Source organism: Heterodontus francisci, chromosome 3, assembly GCF_036365525.1.
Source record: "Heterodontus francisci isolate sHetFra1 chromosome 3, sHetFra1.hap1, whole genome shotgun sequence".
NCBI lineage: Eukaryota > Metazoa > Chordata > Chondrichthyes > Heterodontiformes > Heterodontidae > Heterodontus > Heterodontus francisci.
Window position 1 is genome coordinate 90,442,407 of NC_090373.1, and position 19,655 is coordinate 90,462,061.

Consider the following 19,655-nt stretch of genomic DNA (forward strand, 5'->3'; position numbering starts at 1 on the left):
GCAAGTGGATGAAGTAGCAGTGGGTGACCATTTTGGAGATAGTGACCATAGTACAGCTAGTTTTAGCATAATCATGGAAAAGGACAAAGATAAAACAGGAGTAAAAGTTCTAAATTGGGGGAAGGCAAATTTTACAAAGCTGAGAGGTGATCTGGCGAAAGTGGACTGGATACAGCTACTTGAAGGAAAATCAGTGGCAAACCAGTGGGATGCATTCAAAGGCGAGATACTACAGGCACAGTGTAGATATGTCCCCACAAAGATAAAGGGTGGAATGGCCAAATCTAGTGCCCTCTGTTTATCTAGAAGCTAACAGGGTAAGATGAAGCAGAAAAAGAAGGCTTATGATGGTCACAAAAAACTTAATACTTTAGAAAGCCTAGCAGAGTATAGAAAGTGCAGGGGTGATGTAAAAAAGGAAATTAGGGAAGTAAAGAGAGGACATGAAAAATTATTGGCAGGTAAAATCAAGGAATACCCTTATCAATACATTAAGAGCTCGAGGATAACGAAGGAAAGGATTAGGGCCTATCAGAGATGTACAGAGGAACTTACGCATGGATGCAGAAAATGTGGGCAGGGTTCTTAATGAGTTTTTTGTCTCTGTGTTCACAAAGGAGAGGGATGATGCAGGCATTGTAGTAAAAGAGGCGTGTGAAATGTTAGATACGATAAGCATTATGATAGAAGAAATACTAGAGGGTCTGACATCCTTGAAAGTAGATAAATCACCTGGACCAGATGGATTGTATCCCAGGTTGCTCAAGGAAGCCAGGGAGGAAATAGCAGATGCTCTGAGGATCATCTTCAAAGCCTCATTAGATACAGGCGAGGTACCAGAGGATTGGAGGTCTGCGAATGTTGCACCATTGTTTAAAAAGGGTGCGAGGGTTGGCCAAATAATTCTAGTCCGGTCAATTTGACCTCGGTGGTGGATAAATTATTAGAATAAATTCTGAGAGACAGGATAAACTGCCACTTAGAAAGGCATGGATTAATCAGGGATAGTCAGCATGGATTAATCAGGGATAGTCAGCATGGATTTGTTAGGGGAAGGTCATGTCTTATTAACTTGATTGAATTTTTTGATGAAGTAACAAGGAGGATCGATGATGGTAGTGCAGTGGATGTGGTCTACATGAATTTTAGTCAGGCATTTGACAAGGTCCCACATGGCAGAATGGTCAGAAAAATGAAAGCCCATGGGATACAAGGGAATGTGGCAAGTTGGATCTAAAATTGGCTCAGTGACAGGAAAGAAAGGGTAGTAGTTGGATGTTTTTGTGACTGGAAAGCCGTTTCCAGTGGCGTTCCACAGGGCTCAGTGTTGGGTCCCTTGCTGTTTGTGGTATATATTAATGCTTTGGACTTAAATGTGGGAGGCATGATTGGGAAATTTTCTGATGACACAAAAATTGGCCGTGTAGTTGATAGTGAAGAGGATAGCTGTAGACTCCAGAATGATATCAATGGTTTGGTTGAGTGGGCAGAAAAGTGGCAAATGGAATTCAATCCAGAGAAGTGTGAGGTAATGCATTTGGAGAGACCAAATAAAGCAAGGGAATACACAATAAAAGGGAGGATATTGAGAGGTGTAGAAGAAGTGAGAGACCTTGGAGTGCATGTCCGCAGGTCCCTGAAGGTGGCAGGACAGGTAGATAGAATGGTGAAGAAGTCATATGGAATGCTTTCCTTTGTTGGCCAAGGTATAGAATTCAAAAGCAGGGATGCAATGCTGGAACTGTATAAAACACTGGTTAGGCCACTGCTGGAGTGCTGCGTACAGTTCTGGTCACCACATTACATAAAAGACATAATTGGTCTGGAGAGAGTACAGAGGAGATTTACAAGAATGTTGCCAGGGCTTAAAAGTTGCAGTTATGAGGAAAGATTGGATAGGCTAGGGTTGTTTTCCTTAGAACAGAGGAGGCTGAGGGGTGACTTAATAGAGGTGTACAAAATTATGAGGGGCCTAGATAGAGTAGAATATGAAGGACCTGTTTCCCCTAGTGTCGAGGTCAATTACCAGGGGCACAGATTTAAGATGATTGGTTGAAGGATTAGAGGGGACATGAGGAAAAGCTTTTTCACCCAGAGGGTGGTGGGTGTCTGGAATTCACTGCCAGGAATGGTGGTGGAGGCAGAAACCCTCAATTCTTTTAAAAGGTACCTGGACATGCACCTGAAGTGCAGTAGCTGGCAAGGCTATGGACCAGGTTCCAGAAAGTGGGATTAGATTGGGCGGCTAGCTTTTTTGGCTGGCGTGGGCATGATGGACTGAATGGCCTCCTTCTGTGCTGTAATTTTTCTATGGTTCTATAGTTCTACTGCACAGCAGCATTGACGTTGAAGTGCAGATATGGAAATTCTGCACGGTCACCACCATTCTTCTATGTTGTTGACACCAATGATGGTCCAGCGGTAGCAGGACTGCAAGTATACAGTGAACTCCAGATCGTGACGATTCACGAGATCGGTAAAGCACCAATACTAGATAATCAAGGCAAGTGTGATCCTATTGAGTCTATTGAAGACCAGCAACAGAAATAGATTTGAGACCGTGGACAGTTTTATAGGAAATGCCATTCTTCACCTGAAAGACAATGCAATTCCCTCCATCGATCCACCACAGAAGTGCAGTGTCCACATAAAGGACGAGGTAAAGGCCGAGCTTGACACAATGGATCAACAAGGGATTATTCACCGTGTCCAGCAACACTCTGATTGGTATAGCTCTTTAACCACTGTAATTAAGAAATATAGTACCATTACAGTATGCTTGGATCCCAGAAGATTAAATCAAGCACTCAAAAGTTGTCCTCACAACATTCCTACTTTAGAGGAGCTCAACCCAAGGTTTGCTAGAGGCAAGTTCTTCTCAAAGTTGGACACGAAACATGGATACTGTTCAGTACACCTTTCCAAAGATTCACAGGAACTAACAACATTTAGAACACCATTTTGCTTTCTACAGTTACCATTTGGTCTGTCAATGTTTGTTCTGTCAGTGAGTCAAGACTTGTTCCAAAAGCATATGAAATGCATTACCGAGTGTCCGAGTGTGTTCCTGGCTGTGTTTGCATTACAGATGACATAGTGGTCATGGGAATTACCAAAGAAGAGCATGGCAAGAATCTTCACCATCTAATGGAGACAGCTAGAAGAGAAGGTCTCGTGTTTAATAGCAAAAAATGTGCTATCAATGTGAGCCACATTAATATTTTTGGATCAATCTATTCTGATACTGGAATACGACCAGATACCAGTAAAGTTGAGGATGTACAATCAATGCCTACTCCTCAAGATAAAGAAGATTTATACAGGTGTTTGGGCATGTTTAACTTCTTAGCACCGTATATTTCGAACTTTTCTGAGAAAGCATCATCACTGCGTGAACTTCTCAAGAAAGATATGCCATTCTTGTGGCATGAAGATCATCAACATGCATTTGATTTGTTAAAACAGTCACTTACTGCTGAAGCATGTTTATAATACTACAACCCAAGGAAAGAAACTACACTCAAAGTAGATGCTTCACAAAAGGGTCTCTGAGCATGTCTGTTCCAGGAAGGTAGACCAATTGTGTTCAGTTCTAAAAGTTTGTCACCCACTTAGGTGAACTATTCAAACATAGAACGAGAAACATTGGCATTATGTTCGGTATCACCAGATTCTATACATACCTATTTGGCAAACACTTTGTTGTTGAGACTGATCACAAGCTATTGGCATTGATTTGACAAAAGCCACTAACTTGTGCGCCACCTCGACTCCAAAGACTACTAATCAAAACACAAGGGTACGATTATGAGGTCTAATACAAACCTGGAAACCTCATGGTTACGTCTGACACATTGAGCAGGCGACCCAACCCCAAGAAGACAGAAGATGTACCGATAGATGTCCAAGTGGATGAAGTAGATGTGGAACTAAAAGATGTGTACAATACTGACCTACTGCAATTTGCACAGAAAAACATGAACAGTCCAAAGAGAGATTTCTAGAGATCCTGTCATCAGGGTTTATGGCAGATCATCATCAGTGGATGGCTAGATACAATGCAAGAGGTTCCCTCAAATCTCAGAACCTTTTGGCCATATTGTGATGAATTAGGGATATCAAGTGGTATCATTTTCAAGGGGAGACAAAGTATTGGTACCAAAAGTGCTTCATCAAGATATTCTTACCCAATTACATCAAGGTCACATGTTCATTGAAAGATCAAGATGACTTGCATGTGAGACAGTTTATTGGCCAGGGATCAACAATGACATAGAACAGATAGTAAGGATGTGCGATGCATATCAGGAAAGTCAGCCGAGTCAACACAAAGAGCAACTCCATCCTGATGATGTTCCATCACATCCATGGTCAAGAATAGCTACTGACTTATTTACTGTCAAAGCTGATGACTTCTTCCTTATTACCAACTACTTCTCCAAATTTTCTATCTTCACCACCTGAAGGATACATCAAGGGCATTGGCAGCAAACACGATGAGTGTAGTTTTCAGTCTTTTTGGTTCCCCAGAGGAGATAGTGTCAGATAACAGTCCACAGTACATCAGCAAATCGTTCCAAGACATGTGCGCAAAATGGGCTGTAATTCACATGATGTCATCTCCACACTATCCAAGGTCAAATGGATTAGCAGAAAGGATGGTGCGGACCATAAAGTCAGTACTCTTAAAATGTAAGGAGACCAATCAACACATTCAGATAACAATGTTGCACCTACGAACAACACCACTCGACATGGGATTACCATCCCCAGCAGAAATAATGTTTGGAAGGCAAGTCAGGCCAACGCTTCTGAGTCATCATCTGATCAGATCATTGTCAGTCCAAGATAAATTGCTGGTAAGACAAGTGAAAATGGAAATCACAGTGGCGCAGTGGTTAGCACCGCAGCCACACAGCTCCAGCGACCCGGGTTCAATTCTGGGTACTGCCTGTGTGGAGTTTGCAAGTTCTCCCTGTGTCTGCGTGGGTTTTCTCCAGGTGCTCCGGTTTCCTCCCACAAGCCAAAAGACTTGCAGGTTGGTAGGTAAATTGGCCATTATAGATTGCCCCTAGTATAGGTAGGTGGTAGGGAAATATAGGGACAGGTGGGGATGTGATAGGAATATGGGATTAGTGTAGGGTGAGTATAAATGGGTGGTTGATGGTCGGCACAGACTCGGTGGGCCGAAGGGCCTGTTTCAGTGCTGTATCACTAAACTAAACATGCAGGCATGGAGTTACCTCCTCTGCAGGTAGGACAGAAGGTCAGGGTGATCCATCTGCGGAAGTGTCAAAGAACTGTAATGAGGCACGGTCATACAATGTAACCACCCCGAATGGAGTGATTTTGAGGAGGAATAGGTGTCAACTGAGAGAGTTATCCAACAGTATCATATCTAAAAGTCCTGTAGCATTAAGAACACGTTCACATTCAAGTTCTGAGAGTGGAGTTAAGGAAAATGACACATACAACACTCAAGTACAAGATAATTGTTAGTGCAGACCTACGAGTCAAGAGAAAAGAATTGACAATTCCAGATCTCTGCAAAAGTTTCACTGTTACCAGATCAGATCGTGTCAGCAGACCACCTGTACATTTCAGAGACACTTGAATAATTAATGAGAGTTCTTCCATGTGTAAATACTGTTCATAATTATCCTATTTCATTATGTATGTAGCTTATAACTTATATAATTTTTCTATTTAAGGAAAGGGGGATATTGTGATATTGCTTTAATTGCTTCAATACTAGTTAACATACTATTAAGTATGTAAATACTTTGGTATACATCATCACAGGAAATGATGCAAGCTAACATGTGATACAATAGTTGGAGCTGTGTGAGTCAGTAGGTGGCACATGTATTGAAGAGCTCTCCTGTAATTCTGTTATTCTTCATGTCAGGCGAACCCTGCCAAGACTGAGGCACACATTATTTCGCCACATGAACAAAAACTTAAAATTGCAAGTCCTTACTGGAAGGACATTTGCATAGTACTAGATAATGTTGAAACAATGGGGACCCAATAGTTGCTTCCCCAATACACAGAAGTGGTCAGACCAGTTTTAGTCACATGACTAACTGGCTGTTGCAGAGTTTTGAACTAAGAGTTTTAAATTGGAGAAAACAGGATTTGAACTGAGACAAAGCCGTGTGCTCATGGAGTAAAGATCTCTCCTGGAACTGAAGCAAGAACATCTCCTCTCCTGTCTGCCTGCCTCCATTTCTTTCCCACGGAACTGAATCTTGTGAAGACACGTAAACTCAGAGAGAGAAAAATCTCCCACGTGAACAAGGTTTACGAAGAATACTGGGCCCCAACGAAACGCAAGACTACATCTTCAATCAAAGACTACAGCGAGCTCGAGAAACAGTAACAAGATATTGCCTCAAACTGCTTTACTTACCTTTTCTTTTGCTCTTTTCTGTCCCTATTTGGATGTGTTTATCGCATGTGCGTGCTAGCATGGGCACGTCATATATCCGTATGCGTTAATCATATTAGAGTTTAAGGTTTAATAAATTTAATCTTTCTTCTTTAAACCACAGAAAGCCTGTTTGTGCTCATTTCTTTGCTTTATGATGGGAAAGCTGTGAACAAGATTCACAAAGGGGGAGCTCAAAACACAGTGTATTTAAAATTAAACCCTGTTACAATAAGACCAGGTGAAGATAGTAACAGACCCCTAGACACCTTTCTCACCTGGTCATAACATTCAATAAAGAGTCCTTTATTTACTTTACCAATCATTGCCGTAATGTTTGGTACATGTGTGTTAAGGACCAATAACAACAGATTCCATAGCAATATTTCAAAGAAAAGAAGGAGCAGCGAGACCCTAGGGAAGTCTTGCGAAAAGGTGCCCCGAAAACCCAAAAAGCCACGAACGGCTCCTCGGCCGCAACTTCAAAGCGCCCGCGGGAGATGGCTCGGAGAGCATCTGCAGCGCACTGTCGGCAATGCTGGTACTGGCGCACGAGGATGTCGCTCACCTCCCGAAGGACGCGGACGAGATTTCCAGACGTCAATGGTGGGAACTGAGGAAATGGTTTATTATCTGCACCCCCTTCCCCACCCCCTTCCCCTTCCCCCCCTTCCACCCCCCCTTCCCCTTCCCAGCTTCACTCTCTCAGATCACGCCCCCCTGCACCCCCCTCCCGCCCCACAGCCCCGTCCTAGCCCCCCCCCGCACCATCTTCCCCCTGCATCCCCTTCCCCTGCACCCCCCCACCCCCTTACAGCCCCCTTCCCAGCTCCCCCTCGCACCCCCTTCCCTCCACCCCTCCCCCTCGCACCCCCTCCTCCCACCGGCATCATCCTACACCTGTGTAGGGGCCCTAACAACCCCACTGCCTTGTGGGCGTCTCGGGAGAGACCAAGGCTAAGGGAGTAAACCCTAACAGAAAATCCGGAGCGGCACAGTGGCGCAGTGGTTAGCACCGCAGCCTCACAGCTCCAGCAATTCTGGGTACTGCCTGTGTGGAGTTTGCAAGTTCTCCCTGTGTCTGCGTGGGTTTTCTCCGGGTGCTCCGGTTTCCTCCCACATGCCAAAGACTTGCAGGTTGATAGGTAAATTGGCCATTATAAATTGCCCTTAGTATAGGTAGGTGGTAGGGAAATATAGGGACAGGTGGGGATGTGGTAGGAATATGGAATTAGTGTAGGATTAGTATAAATGGGTGGTTGAAGGTCGGCACAGACTCGGTGGGCCGAAGGGCCTGTTTCAGTGCTGTATCTCTAAACTAAACTAAACTAAACCCCATAGGCGGTCATGTGTCACCTTTGGCATGTTTCCAGCAGTTCCTGCAGCCATACCGGTGCCAAACGCCGTGCTCTGCACTCCTTTGGACCCCACCAGAAAGGCCGAGAGGGGGCTTTTGACGATTGGGCAACTCTCAACCCCCATAAATTCGCCCAGGCATGCGCCATGGAGAGGTCACTCCATAGTTGCCTCACAGTGACTGAAATAACACGGAAGGCAGCAGTTACGGGTTATAAGTCCAGCTAAATTGGCGCAGAAACTGGGCGCCACGGGTTGCCTTTGTCGGTGGGAGAGGTCATCGCACCTCACTGGACAGCTACCGCCCGCCTCAAACCGGGCAGCCCCCAGTCAATAAGGTTCTGTCCCGCCACAGTGTACCTGCTTCAATGGGTGCTTGGAGCTCAGGGTCATTGCCCGAAAGGTGGACTACAACACCGCACCAAACAACACGAAAAAAGGCAAGAAGGTGTTGCAAGCTTCGCTTTGCAAGCTGGAACGTCAGAACTATGTGTCCTGGCCTGTCGGAAGACCTTACACAAATCAACGATTCTCGTAAGACCGCCATCATTAACAATGAGCTCAGTAGACCCAATGTAGACATTGCAGCACTTCAGGAGACACACCTCCCCGCGAGTGGATCTCTAGCAGAGCAAGGCTACACCTTCTTCTGGCAGGGCAGGGATCCTGAAGAACCAAGACAGCATGAAGTGGGCTTCGCCATCAGACACACCTTGCTCAGCATGATAGAGCCTCCCTCAAATGGCTCGGAACGCATACTGTCCATCTGACTGCTCACCACCTCTGGTCCAGTACACCTACTCAGCATCTATGCTCCAACACTCTGCTCCCCACCTGAAGCTAAAGATCAGTTCTATGAGGACCTCCATAACATCATTAGCAGCATCCCCAACACCGAACACCTATTCCTGCTGGGGGACTTTAATGCCAGGGTTGGGGCCGACCATGACTCATGGCCCTCCTGCCTTGGGCGCTATGGCGTTGGAAGGATAAATGAGAACGGGCAGAGATTGCTTGAGTTGTGTACCTATCATAACCTCTGCATCACCAACTCGTTCTTTCACACTAAACCCTGTCACCAGGTTTCATGGAGGCACCCAAGATCGCGTCGTTGGCACCAGCTAGACCTCATCGTCACAAGGCGAGCCTCCTTAAACAGTGTTCAAATCACACGCAGCTTCCACAGTGCAGACTGCGACACCGACCACTCCCTGGTGTGCAGCAAGGTTAGACTCAGACCAAAGAAGTTGCATCATTCCAAGCAGAAGGGCCACCCGCGCATCAACACGAGCAGAATTCCTCACCCACAGCTGTTACAAAAATTTCTAAATTCACTTGTAACAGCCCTTCAAAACACTCCCACAGGGGATGCTGAGACCAAGTGGGCCCACATCAGAGATGCCATCTATGAGTCAGCTTTGACCACCTACGGCAAAAGTGCGAAGAGAAATGCAGACTGGTTTCAATCTCATAATGAAGAGCTGGAACCTGTCATAGCCGCGAAGCGCATTGCACTGTTGAACTACAAGAAAGCCCCCAGCGAGTTAACATCCGTAGCACTTAAAGCAGCCAGAAGCACTGCACAAAGAACAGCCAGGCGCTGCGCAAACAACTACTGGCAACACCTATGCAGTCATATTCAGCTGGCCTCAGACACCGGAAACATCAGAGGAATGTATGATGGCATTAAGAGAGCTCTTGGGCCAACCATCAAGAAGATCGCCCCCCTCAAATCTAAATCAGGGGACATAATCACTGACCAACGCAAACAAAAGGACCGCTGGGTTGAGCACTACCTAGAACTGTACTCCAGGGAGAATGTTGTCACTGAGACTGCCCTCAATGCAGCCCAGCCTCTACCAGTCATTAATGAGCTGGACATACAGCCAACCAAATCGGAACTCAGTGATGCCATTGATTCTCTAGCCAGCGGAAAAGCCCCTGGGAAGGACAGCATTGCCCCTGAAATAATCAAGAGTGCCAAGCCTGCTATACTCTCAGCACTACATGAACTGCTATGCCTGTGCTGGGACGAGGGAGCAGTACCTCAGGACATGTGCGATGCCAATATCATCACCCTCTATAAAAACAAAGGTGACCGAGGTGACTGCAACAACTACTGTGGAATCTCCCTGCTCAGCATAGTGGGGAAAGTCTTTGCTCGAGTCGCTCTAAACAGGCTCCAGAGGCTGGCTGAGCGCGTCTACCCTGAGACACAGTGTGGCTTTCGTGCAGAGAGATCGACCGTTGACATGCTGTTCTCCCTTCGTCAGATACAGGAGAAATGCCTCGAACAACAGATGCCCCTCTACATTGCTTTCATTGATCTCACCAAAGCCTTTGACCTCGTCAGCAGACGTGGTCTCTTCAGACTACTAGAAAAGATTGGATGTCCACCAAAGCTACTAAGTATCATCACCTCATTCCATGATAATATGAAAGGCACAATTCAACATGGCGGCTCCTCATCAGACCCCTTTCCTATCCTGAGTGGTGTGAAACAGGGCTGTGTTCTCGCACCCACACTTTTTGGGATTTTCTTCTCCCTGCTGCTTTCACGTTCAAGTCTTCTGAAGAAGGAATTTTCCTCCACACAAGATCAGGGGGCAGGTTGTTCAACCTTGCCCGTCTAAGAGCGAAGTCCAAAGTACGGAAAGTCCTCATCAGGGAACTCCTCTTTGCTGACGATGCTGCTTTAACATTTCACACTGAAGAGTGCCTGCAGCATCTCATCGACAGGTTTGCGGCTGCCTGCAATGAATTTGGCCTAACCATCAGCCTCAAGAAAACGAACATCATGTAGTGTGTCGGACGTCAGAAATGCTCCATCCATCAATATTGGCGACCATGCTCTGGAAGTGGTTCAAGAGTTCACCTACCTAGGCTCAACAATCACCAGTAACCTGTCTCTAGATGCAGAAATCAACAAGCGTATGGGAAAGGCTTCCACTGCTATGTCCAGACTGGCCAAGAGAGTGTGGGAAAATGGCGCACTGACACGGAACACAAAAGTCCGGGTGTATCAAGCCTGTGTCCTCTGTACCTTGCTCTATGGCAGCGAGGCCTGGACAACGTATGTCAGCCAAGAGCGACGTCTCAATTCATTCCATCTTCGCTGCCTCCGGAGAATACTTGGCATCAGGTGGCAGGACCATATCTCTAACACAGAAGTCCTTGAGGTGTCTAACATCCCCAGCTTAAACACACTACTGAGTCAGCGGCGCTTGAGATGGCTTGGCCATGTGAGCCGCATGGAAGATGGCACATTGTACAGCGAGCTCGCCACTGGTATCAGACCCACCGGCCATCCATGTCTCTGCTTTAAAGACGTCTGCAAACACGACATGAAGTCCTGTGACATTGATCACAAGTCGTGGGAGTCAGTTGCCAGCGTTTGCCAGAGCTGGCGGGCAGCCATAAAGGCGGGGCTAAAGTGTGGCGAGTCGAAGAGACTTAGCAGTTGGCAGGAAAAAAGACAGAAGTGCAAGGGGAGAGCCAACTGTGTAACAGCCCCGACAAACAAATTTTTCTGCAGCACCTGTGGAAGAGCCTGTCACTCTAGAATTGGCCTTTATAGCCACTCCAGGCGCTGCTCCACACACCACTGACCACCTCCAGGCGCTTACCCATTGACTCTCGAGATAAGGAGGCCAAAGAAATTTCAAAGAAAAGCAGTGGAGCTCTCCTCAGTGTCTCTCAACTAACATCACTAAACAGATTATCTGGTCATTATCACATTGCAGTTTGAGGGACCTTGGCTGTTGTGGTTTTACAACACTGACTATACTTCAAAAGTACTTCATAGGCTGTAGATAGATTTGGGATACCTTGAGATCATGAAAGGCACTATATAAATGCAACTTCCTGCTTCCTGAATTCCACTGAAAACATGATACTGCAATTAGTGTGCTCCTGAGGAAGCATCCAAGGTTGCAGTTAGTCATTCACATATTCTGCAGTGCCATTGGGTCTGCTGTTCCAGCCTTCTATGCTGTAACCATTCTATGATTCTGTGATTCCTTTGGGAGGAAGAATATCGATGTTTACTAATTGTCTGCCAAAGCAAGGCATCTTTGTTTCTGTCTGCAGATGCAGATGTTTGGGTGCCGATGGGGGTGGTGAAGGGATGGGACACAAAACACCTCTCGTGCAGCCTGACCTACCTAGTCTTGCTTTGTTGATCTCCTCTTTTTCCAAACACCTCAGAAAGGTAGATTCCCATTGGAAATGATTGGTGCCAATAATGGTGCTGAGGACAAAAAAAATTGGAACAACTAGGAGAGAGACTCATGAGAACCCATGTGCCAGAAAAAAAATTAAGATTAAGAAGTGACTGAAATACACTTGTCTTAACATGACTGTGTCCTTTCTTGATCTTTCATATACTTAGCATTTTTCGGAAATATTAAACATCAATTTCACATGGACAGGATTTAGAAATAGCGTATTGCACATTGGGAAATTGCATGAAAGATTTCCCTGCTCCTAAGTTTATATTTGAAAGTGTCTGCTCCTTTGAAGTGAATGCTTGTTATGCCAATGTTCTTTGCTCAGAGGAAGTGCACATAACCCAAAGAGGGCATACATTGGATCTCTGCCCACTTTTCCTGATTGAGCTGGCTCAATTCATTCCAGTAAATTGGGCAGAAGATGCAACTGGAAAATTCGGGGTGCGATTTCTTACTTAAGATTGTAACAAAAAGCGATGAGTTATTTCCTGAGCAGAGGGTAAGGATTCCTTCACTTTTTCGGTAGTTATTTTTGCTCAATTGTATATAAACCTGATATCCATATATGCTCCTAATTTCATTAATTCCATTAGGGTTATTTCTAACTCTTCTATTTTAACAATGTCTATTCTATTTGCAGCTAGTATGTTTTGCTATGTTTCCAAATGCCTTGTCTATATCTAACTTTTATATATGTGACTCCAAAGTTGTTAGTGAGTTTCCATGGTTGTTTCTACTATAAAAAATACTTGTGTAATTTTAAGATGCTGCTTTAGTAAGAGGAATGAAAGTGAAGCTGTACATTTTATTATTATAAACTCTCCACATCATTGACAATGAATAGTAGTTACTCAATTTTGTCTTTTCACAACATCTGAAAATGGAAAACAACTTTATTTTCAAAATTAAAAATATGAATGGATTATGATAATTAATTGCTTGTCACGTTCATCCTTGTATAGCCTTTATTGCACCAATATGAGACTAACCTCCTTTCAGCTCCTTCACTGCCACCTCAGTTGTGCCATTCCAGATTTCTTCCCACACATCTCCACATTGACCACTCCCTATCAATTTTACTTTCTGAAGTGAAGTATGTTGGATTTCCCATTCAGCAACATGAGCCAAAGTGCAAAGTGATGGTCGATCAAGCTGTTGACAAATTTTGAAATTAACTATTTTTACTCACTTCAAAAATAAATTTTCATAGCGTACAATATGTTGGTGACGATGACATCTTTCTGGCCATTTACATTATGATTACTTGGTACCAAGCAGAAGATCAAGGGATAAATAAATTGTGGGTAAATCTCAACTTTACAGGGGGTGCAGCAATAGCAGATTGGTTGCTGTTCTCCACCATTAATAGAAAGGAAAATCAGGCTTAGTACATAACCGACAGCTAAACTGCTACTGCCTGTTTTGTGCTTCCATCAACATTGAATTTTACCCCCATTATTGTGGTCTAATTATTTCAGCTCCAGTATTCAATTCACCAGTGCATTGAGTGGCTGTAATGTCAATAAATATTTTAGGAAAAGAAAGTAACTCTTTTCCAAACAAAAGCTTGAGTTTTAAAGTTTCCCTTAATTAAAACAGATTTATCTTTTAGCTTGAGTGGAAATTATAATCAACATCTTGGGGAATCCCAAATATCTGCAAGTAGTTAAATGTAAAATCAGCTTTAGAAGATGCATTTTTCTGAGCATCTCACAATGGTTCAGATATGTTGTCTTATAGATTCGCACACACAGTGCCTGTTTTTCAGGCACTTATTAGTCTGCTAGGCCCCCATAGGACATCAAAAACAAAGAAGAGGCCTAACACTTGTTTGAGGGTAGTGCCAACTGCACTCAGTAAAATCAGACCTTGGGACTGCCTGCTACTTGAAAGGCATGTTTTGAAATTTACTTACCTGATTGTGGGGCCGAGAGGTGTTGGAGTACTTCTCCTAAACCCACATTTAAAGAGCACGGGCAACTGTGGGCCGGCATGTACACTTGTGCCGGATTTATGTTGCTCCCTCGACATGGCCTCTTTGCTTGCTTGATAGGGCACCTTGCACTTCATCATTCAGGTGCAAAGTTCTTACCTTGCCAAGAACTGGCAAGCATGAATTTCTACCCCATTCTGTTGCTGAATTGTCAAATGCTTAACTTAGAACCTACGTAGAATTTTGTAAGCTCCAATAAAAAGGTTGTCTATTCCAAGGTAGATACTTTAATACAGTTAATACAATATGTATTCCAGATTTTTAAAAAGATAGGAATAGACTTTGGTAAGAATACTAATGGTCATCTTGGGGAAGGATTTCTTTAAAAGATACTGAGCTGTTAAGAAAATAAAAGTGATGAATTAAAGGGTAACTGAGGTTTGAATTTACGTACCTTTATGCACGGTTTATTTAGTCTTGTACACAAGCAACCTGCCTCTTTTGAGTAATAGTTGATTACTTGGGACAAATTCTGGAAACTTGGATCTCCATGGATTCTGTAGTGTTTCACAATATCGCCATAACGCACTGTAAAAGATGTTCAAACTCAGCAATGTAGTGGTGTTGAAAGGAGAATCACAGAGTGAATAGCAATATTTATTTTAAAGTACAATGAGCCATAGTTTGTGATATCAGGACATCTAATGGTGTTTGTTGTTAGTTAGACTTGACCTTGCATGTTTAGCTTTTTCAATTTTTTGCATGTCAAGTTGCTGAAAGTGTGAGCTGATAACATTGCAACATGGAATACAGGATATCTGGGGACTGAGTGAACAGGACAAGCAAACATATCTCCCATAACCAATCAGATTGAAGGATTGTGAAATAAATAACGTGAGGCCTGTGAAGGAAGTGAGTGAATTCAATGTCAAATAAGGTACAGAAAGAGAAATAGAGATGGAAAGAAAGATTGGACTGAGAGAGAGAAAAAGAGTCAGAAAGGAAAAGTAATTTTTTAAAAAATTGACATTTTTAAAATCCCCAGCATTAATTCATACCTAATGAATGACATGTCACACTTATAGTAGTTGCTTTTCAGTGCCAGAGAAGTTGAATGACAGTAATTAACAATTCTCACTTAACTAAGAGGGGACTTTTTAAATGACAACTTTCTGTGGCAAATTTAGCTTATGTCTAGCATGCAAATACATCAACTTTATGTCATTCAATGCATTTAAATTATGAGGCAGAAAGCCAGATGTCATTTTTGTAAAGCTAAAGGCAGAGTGGCACATCTTGGGCTGCAATGTTTGGATATCCACATTCAATTGCGCATCTGCCCCTTGTTTAAAGTTGCTGTGGATACGTAATGGGGAATGCCTTTAGCCTTACCATTATTTTAACAGCAAATTCTGGGTGATTGTAGAACAAAGAAACTTTTAAAAGGATAGGACTAAACAAAGCTTGCTTTAAGATAAGTGGTGGTGAATTCTGACAAACATGATAGATTAAAAATCCTCACATCTGAATCCTTGTCAGAGCATTCACCACTGCCTTCCTCTGCAGCCAAGCACATGAAATGGAATTGACAATGGACTTCTCCACAACTGCTGTTAGTGCAAGTCAGTGACAGGCCCAGGAGGAAATACAATTCAAGGTGGTGGATCAAGAAAGAGATCCATGTGATATACTCAAAGCTATTGGTTTATGAGGACTGAATAAATCAAATTCCATTTTCATTGCATAGGATATTCCCACTTTTACATCTGTTTTGGGGAATCGACTTCCATAATTTCATTCATTCTGTTGTGTAAACTGCAAAATAGTGGCCTTAGCTACAGTGTAAATCAATGAAAGTACAAGTTCTTAACATTGATAGCTACAGCAAAAAAAGACAAATACACTAATAGACTGCATCAGCAGAGGGATAGAATATAGATCTAAAGTAGTTTTATTGGGCTGGATTTTAAGGAGCCCTCGACGTTAGGATCCGTGGTGGGGACGGGTGCCTGAAGATGGTCCCGGATGAGGCCCAACACGGACCTAGACGCCGGCAGGACCCGGCCCGATGTTACTGATGGCGGCGAGGCCTTGTGTTGGCCCCCCCCCACCGCTCAGCGATGGGACCATAATTTAAGTATTTCAATAAATTAAAATACCTGACTTAATTAATTTCACATCTCCTCCTGATGCCCCACCACAATTTTCACCCTGGTGGCCGGCACTGCCGCACCTTCAGATCCCCATCTGGGACAATGAGGCGGAACACTTGTGGGAAGGGGGGAGGAGGTAAGTTTATCAGTGTGGGGGGGGGGAGCAGAGTCAAATTAGCATCATGGGTGTAGGGGATGGTGGGAAGGGCTGTAGGTGAAAGTTTGTGCAGTTCTGGGCGGGGGGGGGAGGCCAGTAGGTAAAGGTAAGTGTTTTTTTTGGGGGGGAAAGGGCAAATAATTAATTTAATTGTTATTAGGGGTGGGAGAGGGGTAAAATAAATGTATTTATTTAAATTCATTACATGTTTCTTTAAATATTTAAATATGCCGGTAGAGCTAACAGCCCTTTAAAAATGGCGTCAGCACCTACGCACTGCAGCTGACGCCGTTGCCAGGGACGGACAGCCTGCCCCATCCACATGACCCGGGGGGAAAGCAGCCCACTCTGGATATTTAAATGAGCCACAGCACTTGGAATCGCAGCGTCTCTTTGGCGTGCAGACTGCATAGGCAGGTCGCCATTTTTTTTCGACAGCAGGCTTATAAAATTCAGCCCATTATTGTTTCTATAGAAATTGTTGATCTGATTCTACCTGTCATACTGAGTGCACTTTTGGTTACTTAATCATAGGAAAAAATATTATTGCTTGAGAGGTAAGGAGGTGACCAACAAAGATAATCCTGGGTATAATGAATTAAAATTATGAGAAAAAGTGAAGAATTCTGGGTTTTTTTTTAGAAAATAACAGTCTTTGAGGTAACTTAAATGAAATCTTCAAGATTATGAATAGGATTGTCAAAACTGATGCAGATGGAAGATTCATTATGGTGAAGGGTACAAATACCAGAGGATACAGTTTAAAAATTAAGAGAAGGAAAAAAAATACTCTTTCATTCAAAGGGTTAAATAGTTGTGGAATAAATTACTATAGATGGCTATCAAAGTAGACAGTGTTAATGGGCATCAGAGATAATTGGACATGCTTCTAGAGAGGAAAGGGATTGAGCAATGTGGTGAAAAGATGGGATTATCTCTGATAAAGGGACAGGCTTTTTAAGTCCAATGGTCTTTTGCAGTTCCTTAAGAATTCTTGTGTTCCCACTATTTAATGGACTGTTAAATATTTCTGGTTTACAGCTTCAGATTATTATATTTAAATTCATCAGCATCCAGAATCAGTTGACTGTGATTGCTAGTTTAAACAATTAAAAAAAATGGGCTGGAATTTATACTGTGCAGGCCGCACGTCACAGAGCTGCTGCGATACTAAGTGCTGCAGCTCATTTAAATAGCCAGGGTGGACAGGCCCCCCACCCCCACCCGATGACATGGAGGGGGTCCCCGGCGATGGCTTCAGCTGCCTGTGCGCAGGCGCTGATGCCAATTTTAAAAGGGCTTCAAGCCCTCCCATTCAATTTAAATATTTAAAGAGGTAATTAAAAATTTCAGAAACATTTAATTTGCCCCTCTCCCACCCCTCCAATAACCATAGAATTAATTTCTTGCCCTCTCCCCACTAAAAAAAACTTCCCTTGCCCACCTGAGCTTCCCCCCATACCAAGTACATAAACTTTACCCTCTAACCCTTCCCACCATCTCTTACACCATCATCCCTCAAATGATATTAATTTGACCCTGCTCCCCGCACTCCCGAACTGAGAAACTTACCACCTCCCCCGTCCCCATCAGTGTTCCGCCTCAGTTCCCCGGACGGAGATCTGAAGGTGCAGGCGTTCCGGCCACCGGCACAAATATCACACCGGGACAGATGGCGGGAACATGAAGGTAATTAATTCAGTGATTTAAATTTATTTACTTATGTCAATGGTGGCCCTGTCGCCGAGTGACGGGGGTCCGCCAAGGGGCCTTGCCACCACTGGTAATATTGGGCCGGGTCCTCTCCCGGAGGCATTTCTGGCCCCCTCCGCCACGACCTCCAACATGGGTGGGGTGGTGGGGGGGGGTCTGTAAAATTCAGTCCTATATATAATAATAGCTACATTACAAAAAAACATGTTTGATTGATTTGTCAGCTCAACAAGGTGCAAAATGTCAGTGCTAGGGAGCAGAACAATTTTACTTATGCTTGTCATTTGATGTCAGCATCAAGCAGTTTCAGGTCAAGTAGAGGACAGATTGGATGCGCAATAAACCTCCATTTATTTAGCCTGACCTATGTTCCCTCAGCCCCAGAGCAATGTTCCTTACTGTGGCAAGGCATCCTTAGGGCTTCTCTAAGTAAAATTGCAATTTACTGGCAGTTTTGTTTTGTGGACGATTGAGTATTAGGCATGCGCCACTGGGAAGCCACCCAAAAGTCAAGCTCGAGCCTATTATATGTTGAAGCTTTGGATTAAAAAAAAATAGCTTTCTTCAGATGTGGAGAAAGCATTGCAGTTTATTGTACTGTTTATGGACGTGACATTTAGCTGCTGAGCACTACATGTTTACTGTTTAACTTCCTGTTTTTTCAAGGAAGTGTATTTTTTCCCTGCGGATATCAATGAGCGGAATGATGTTTCATTTTCCAGTGTTCAGGGTTGCAGTGTTGTTGGAATGGGTTTGGTTGCGAAGATATCAAAAATCAAAGAGCTGTAGGTATTGGAAATATGAAACAAAATCAGAAAATGCCTAAAGCTCTCAGCAGGCCAGACAGCATCTGGGGAGAGAACAGTGGAGTTGGCATTTTGGATATGGACCACTTATTGAAAGTGGAAGATATTATAGATGAACAATAGTTGAAAAGGATCAGAACTAAGGGAAGAGGGAGGGAAATCACACAAATATAAACACAAAATCGAGCACAGAACACGGGGGAAAGGGAGAAAACTAGAGAGGACCCTCCAAACATCTCACAATTGACAAGTGCAGAAGAGGAGATGCTGGAGAACAGTGGAGATTTGGTGGCTTTTTACTGTTTATATGCTTATAAAAGACTTTTATGTTCGCAGCTAATCTATTCTCATACTCTCTATTTTCCCTTGTTGCCTTTTTGTAGATTTCCTCTGTACCTTATATATGTTTGTTTCTCGACTCTTATTAACCTTACATTTGTCATAAGCCTCCTTTTTATGTCTCATTTTAATCTCTACATCTGTAGTCATCCAGGGAGCTCTATCTTTGAAAGGCCTTTCTATTCCCCTCATGGTAATGTGCCCTATCTGTATCTGAATCATCTCCTCTTTGAAGGCCCCCATTGTTCAATTTCTGTTTTGACAACCAATATTTGATTACAATCCACCTGGGCCAGATCCCTTTTCAACTCACTGAAATTAGCCCTTCTCTATCTAGTTAAATATTTTTACGCTTGATTGTTCCTTGCCCTTTTCCATAATTATTCTAAACCCGATGATATCATGATCACTGTTCCCCATATGCTCTCCCACTGAAACACAGTCCACCTGCCTCAATTCATTCCCCAGAACTAGATCCAGACCTGCTTCCTCCCTCATTGGGCTGGAAACAGACTGATCAAGAAAGCTCTCTTGTACCC

At 43.6% G+C, this 19,655-nt stretch overlaps 1 protein-coding gene across 1 annotated transcript in view; it reads right to left on the reverse strand.

Moving 5' to 3' along the window:
• Window positions 1-19,359, reverse strand: part of si:ch73-340m8.2 (tyrosine-protein kinase SRK3) — a 50,083-nt gene extending 30,724 nt beyond the window's left edge. The window contains exons 1-3 of the mRNA XM_068028556.1: window positions 19,212-19,359; window positions 14,403-14,536; window positions 13,005-13,167 (exon numbers count right to left, since the gene is read on the reverse strand). Of these exons, the coding sequence (XP_067884657.1) occupies window positions 13,005-13,167; window positions 14,403-14,536; window positions 19,212-19,359 (445 nt within the window). The remainder of the gene's footprint in view (window positions 1-13,004; window positions 13,168-14,402; window positions 14,537-19,211) is intronic.
• Window positions 19,360-19,655: the final 296 nt, after the last annotated feature.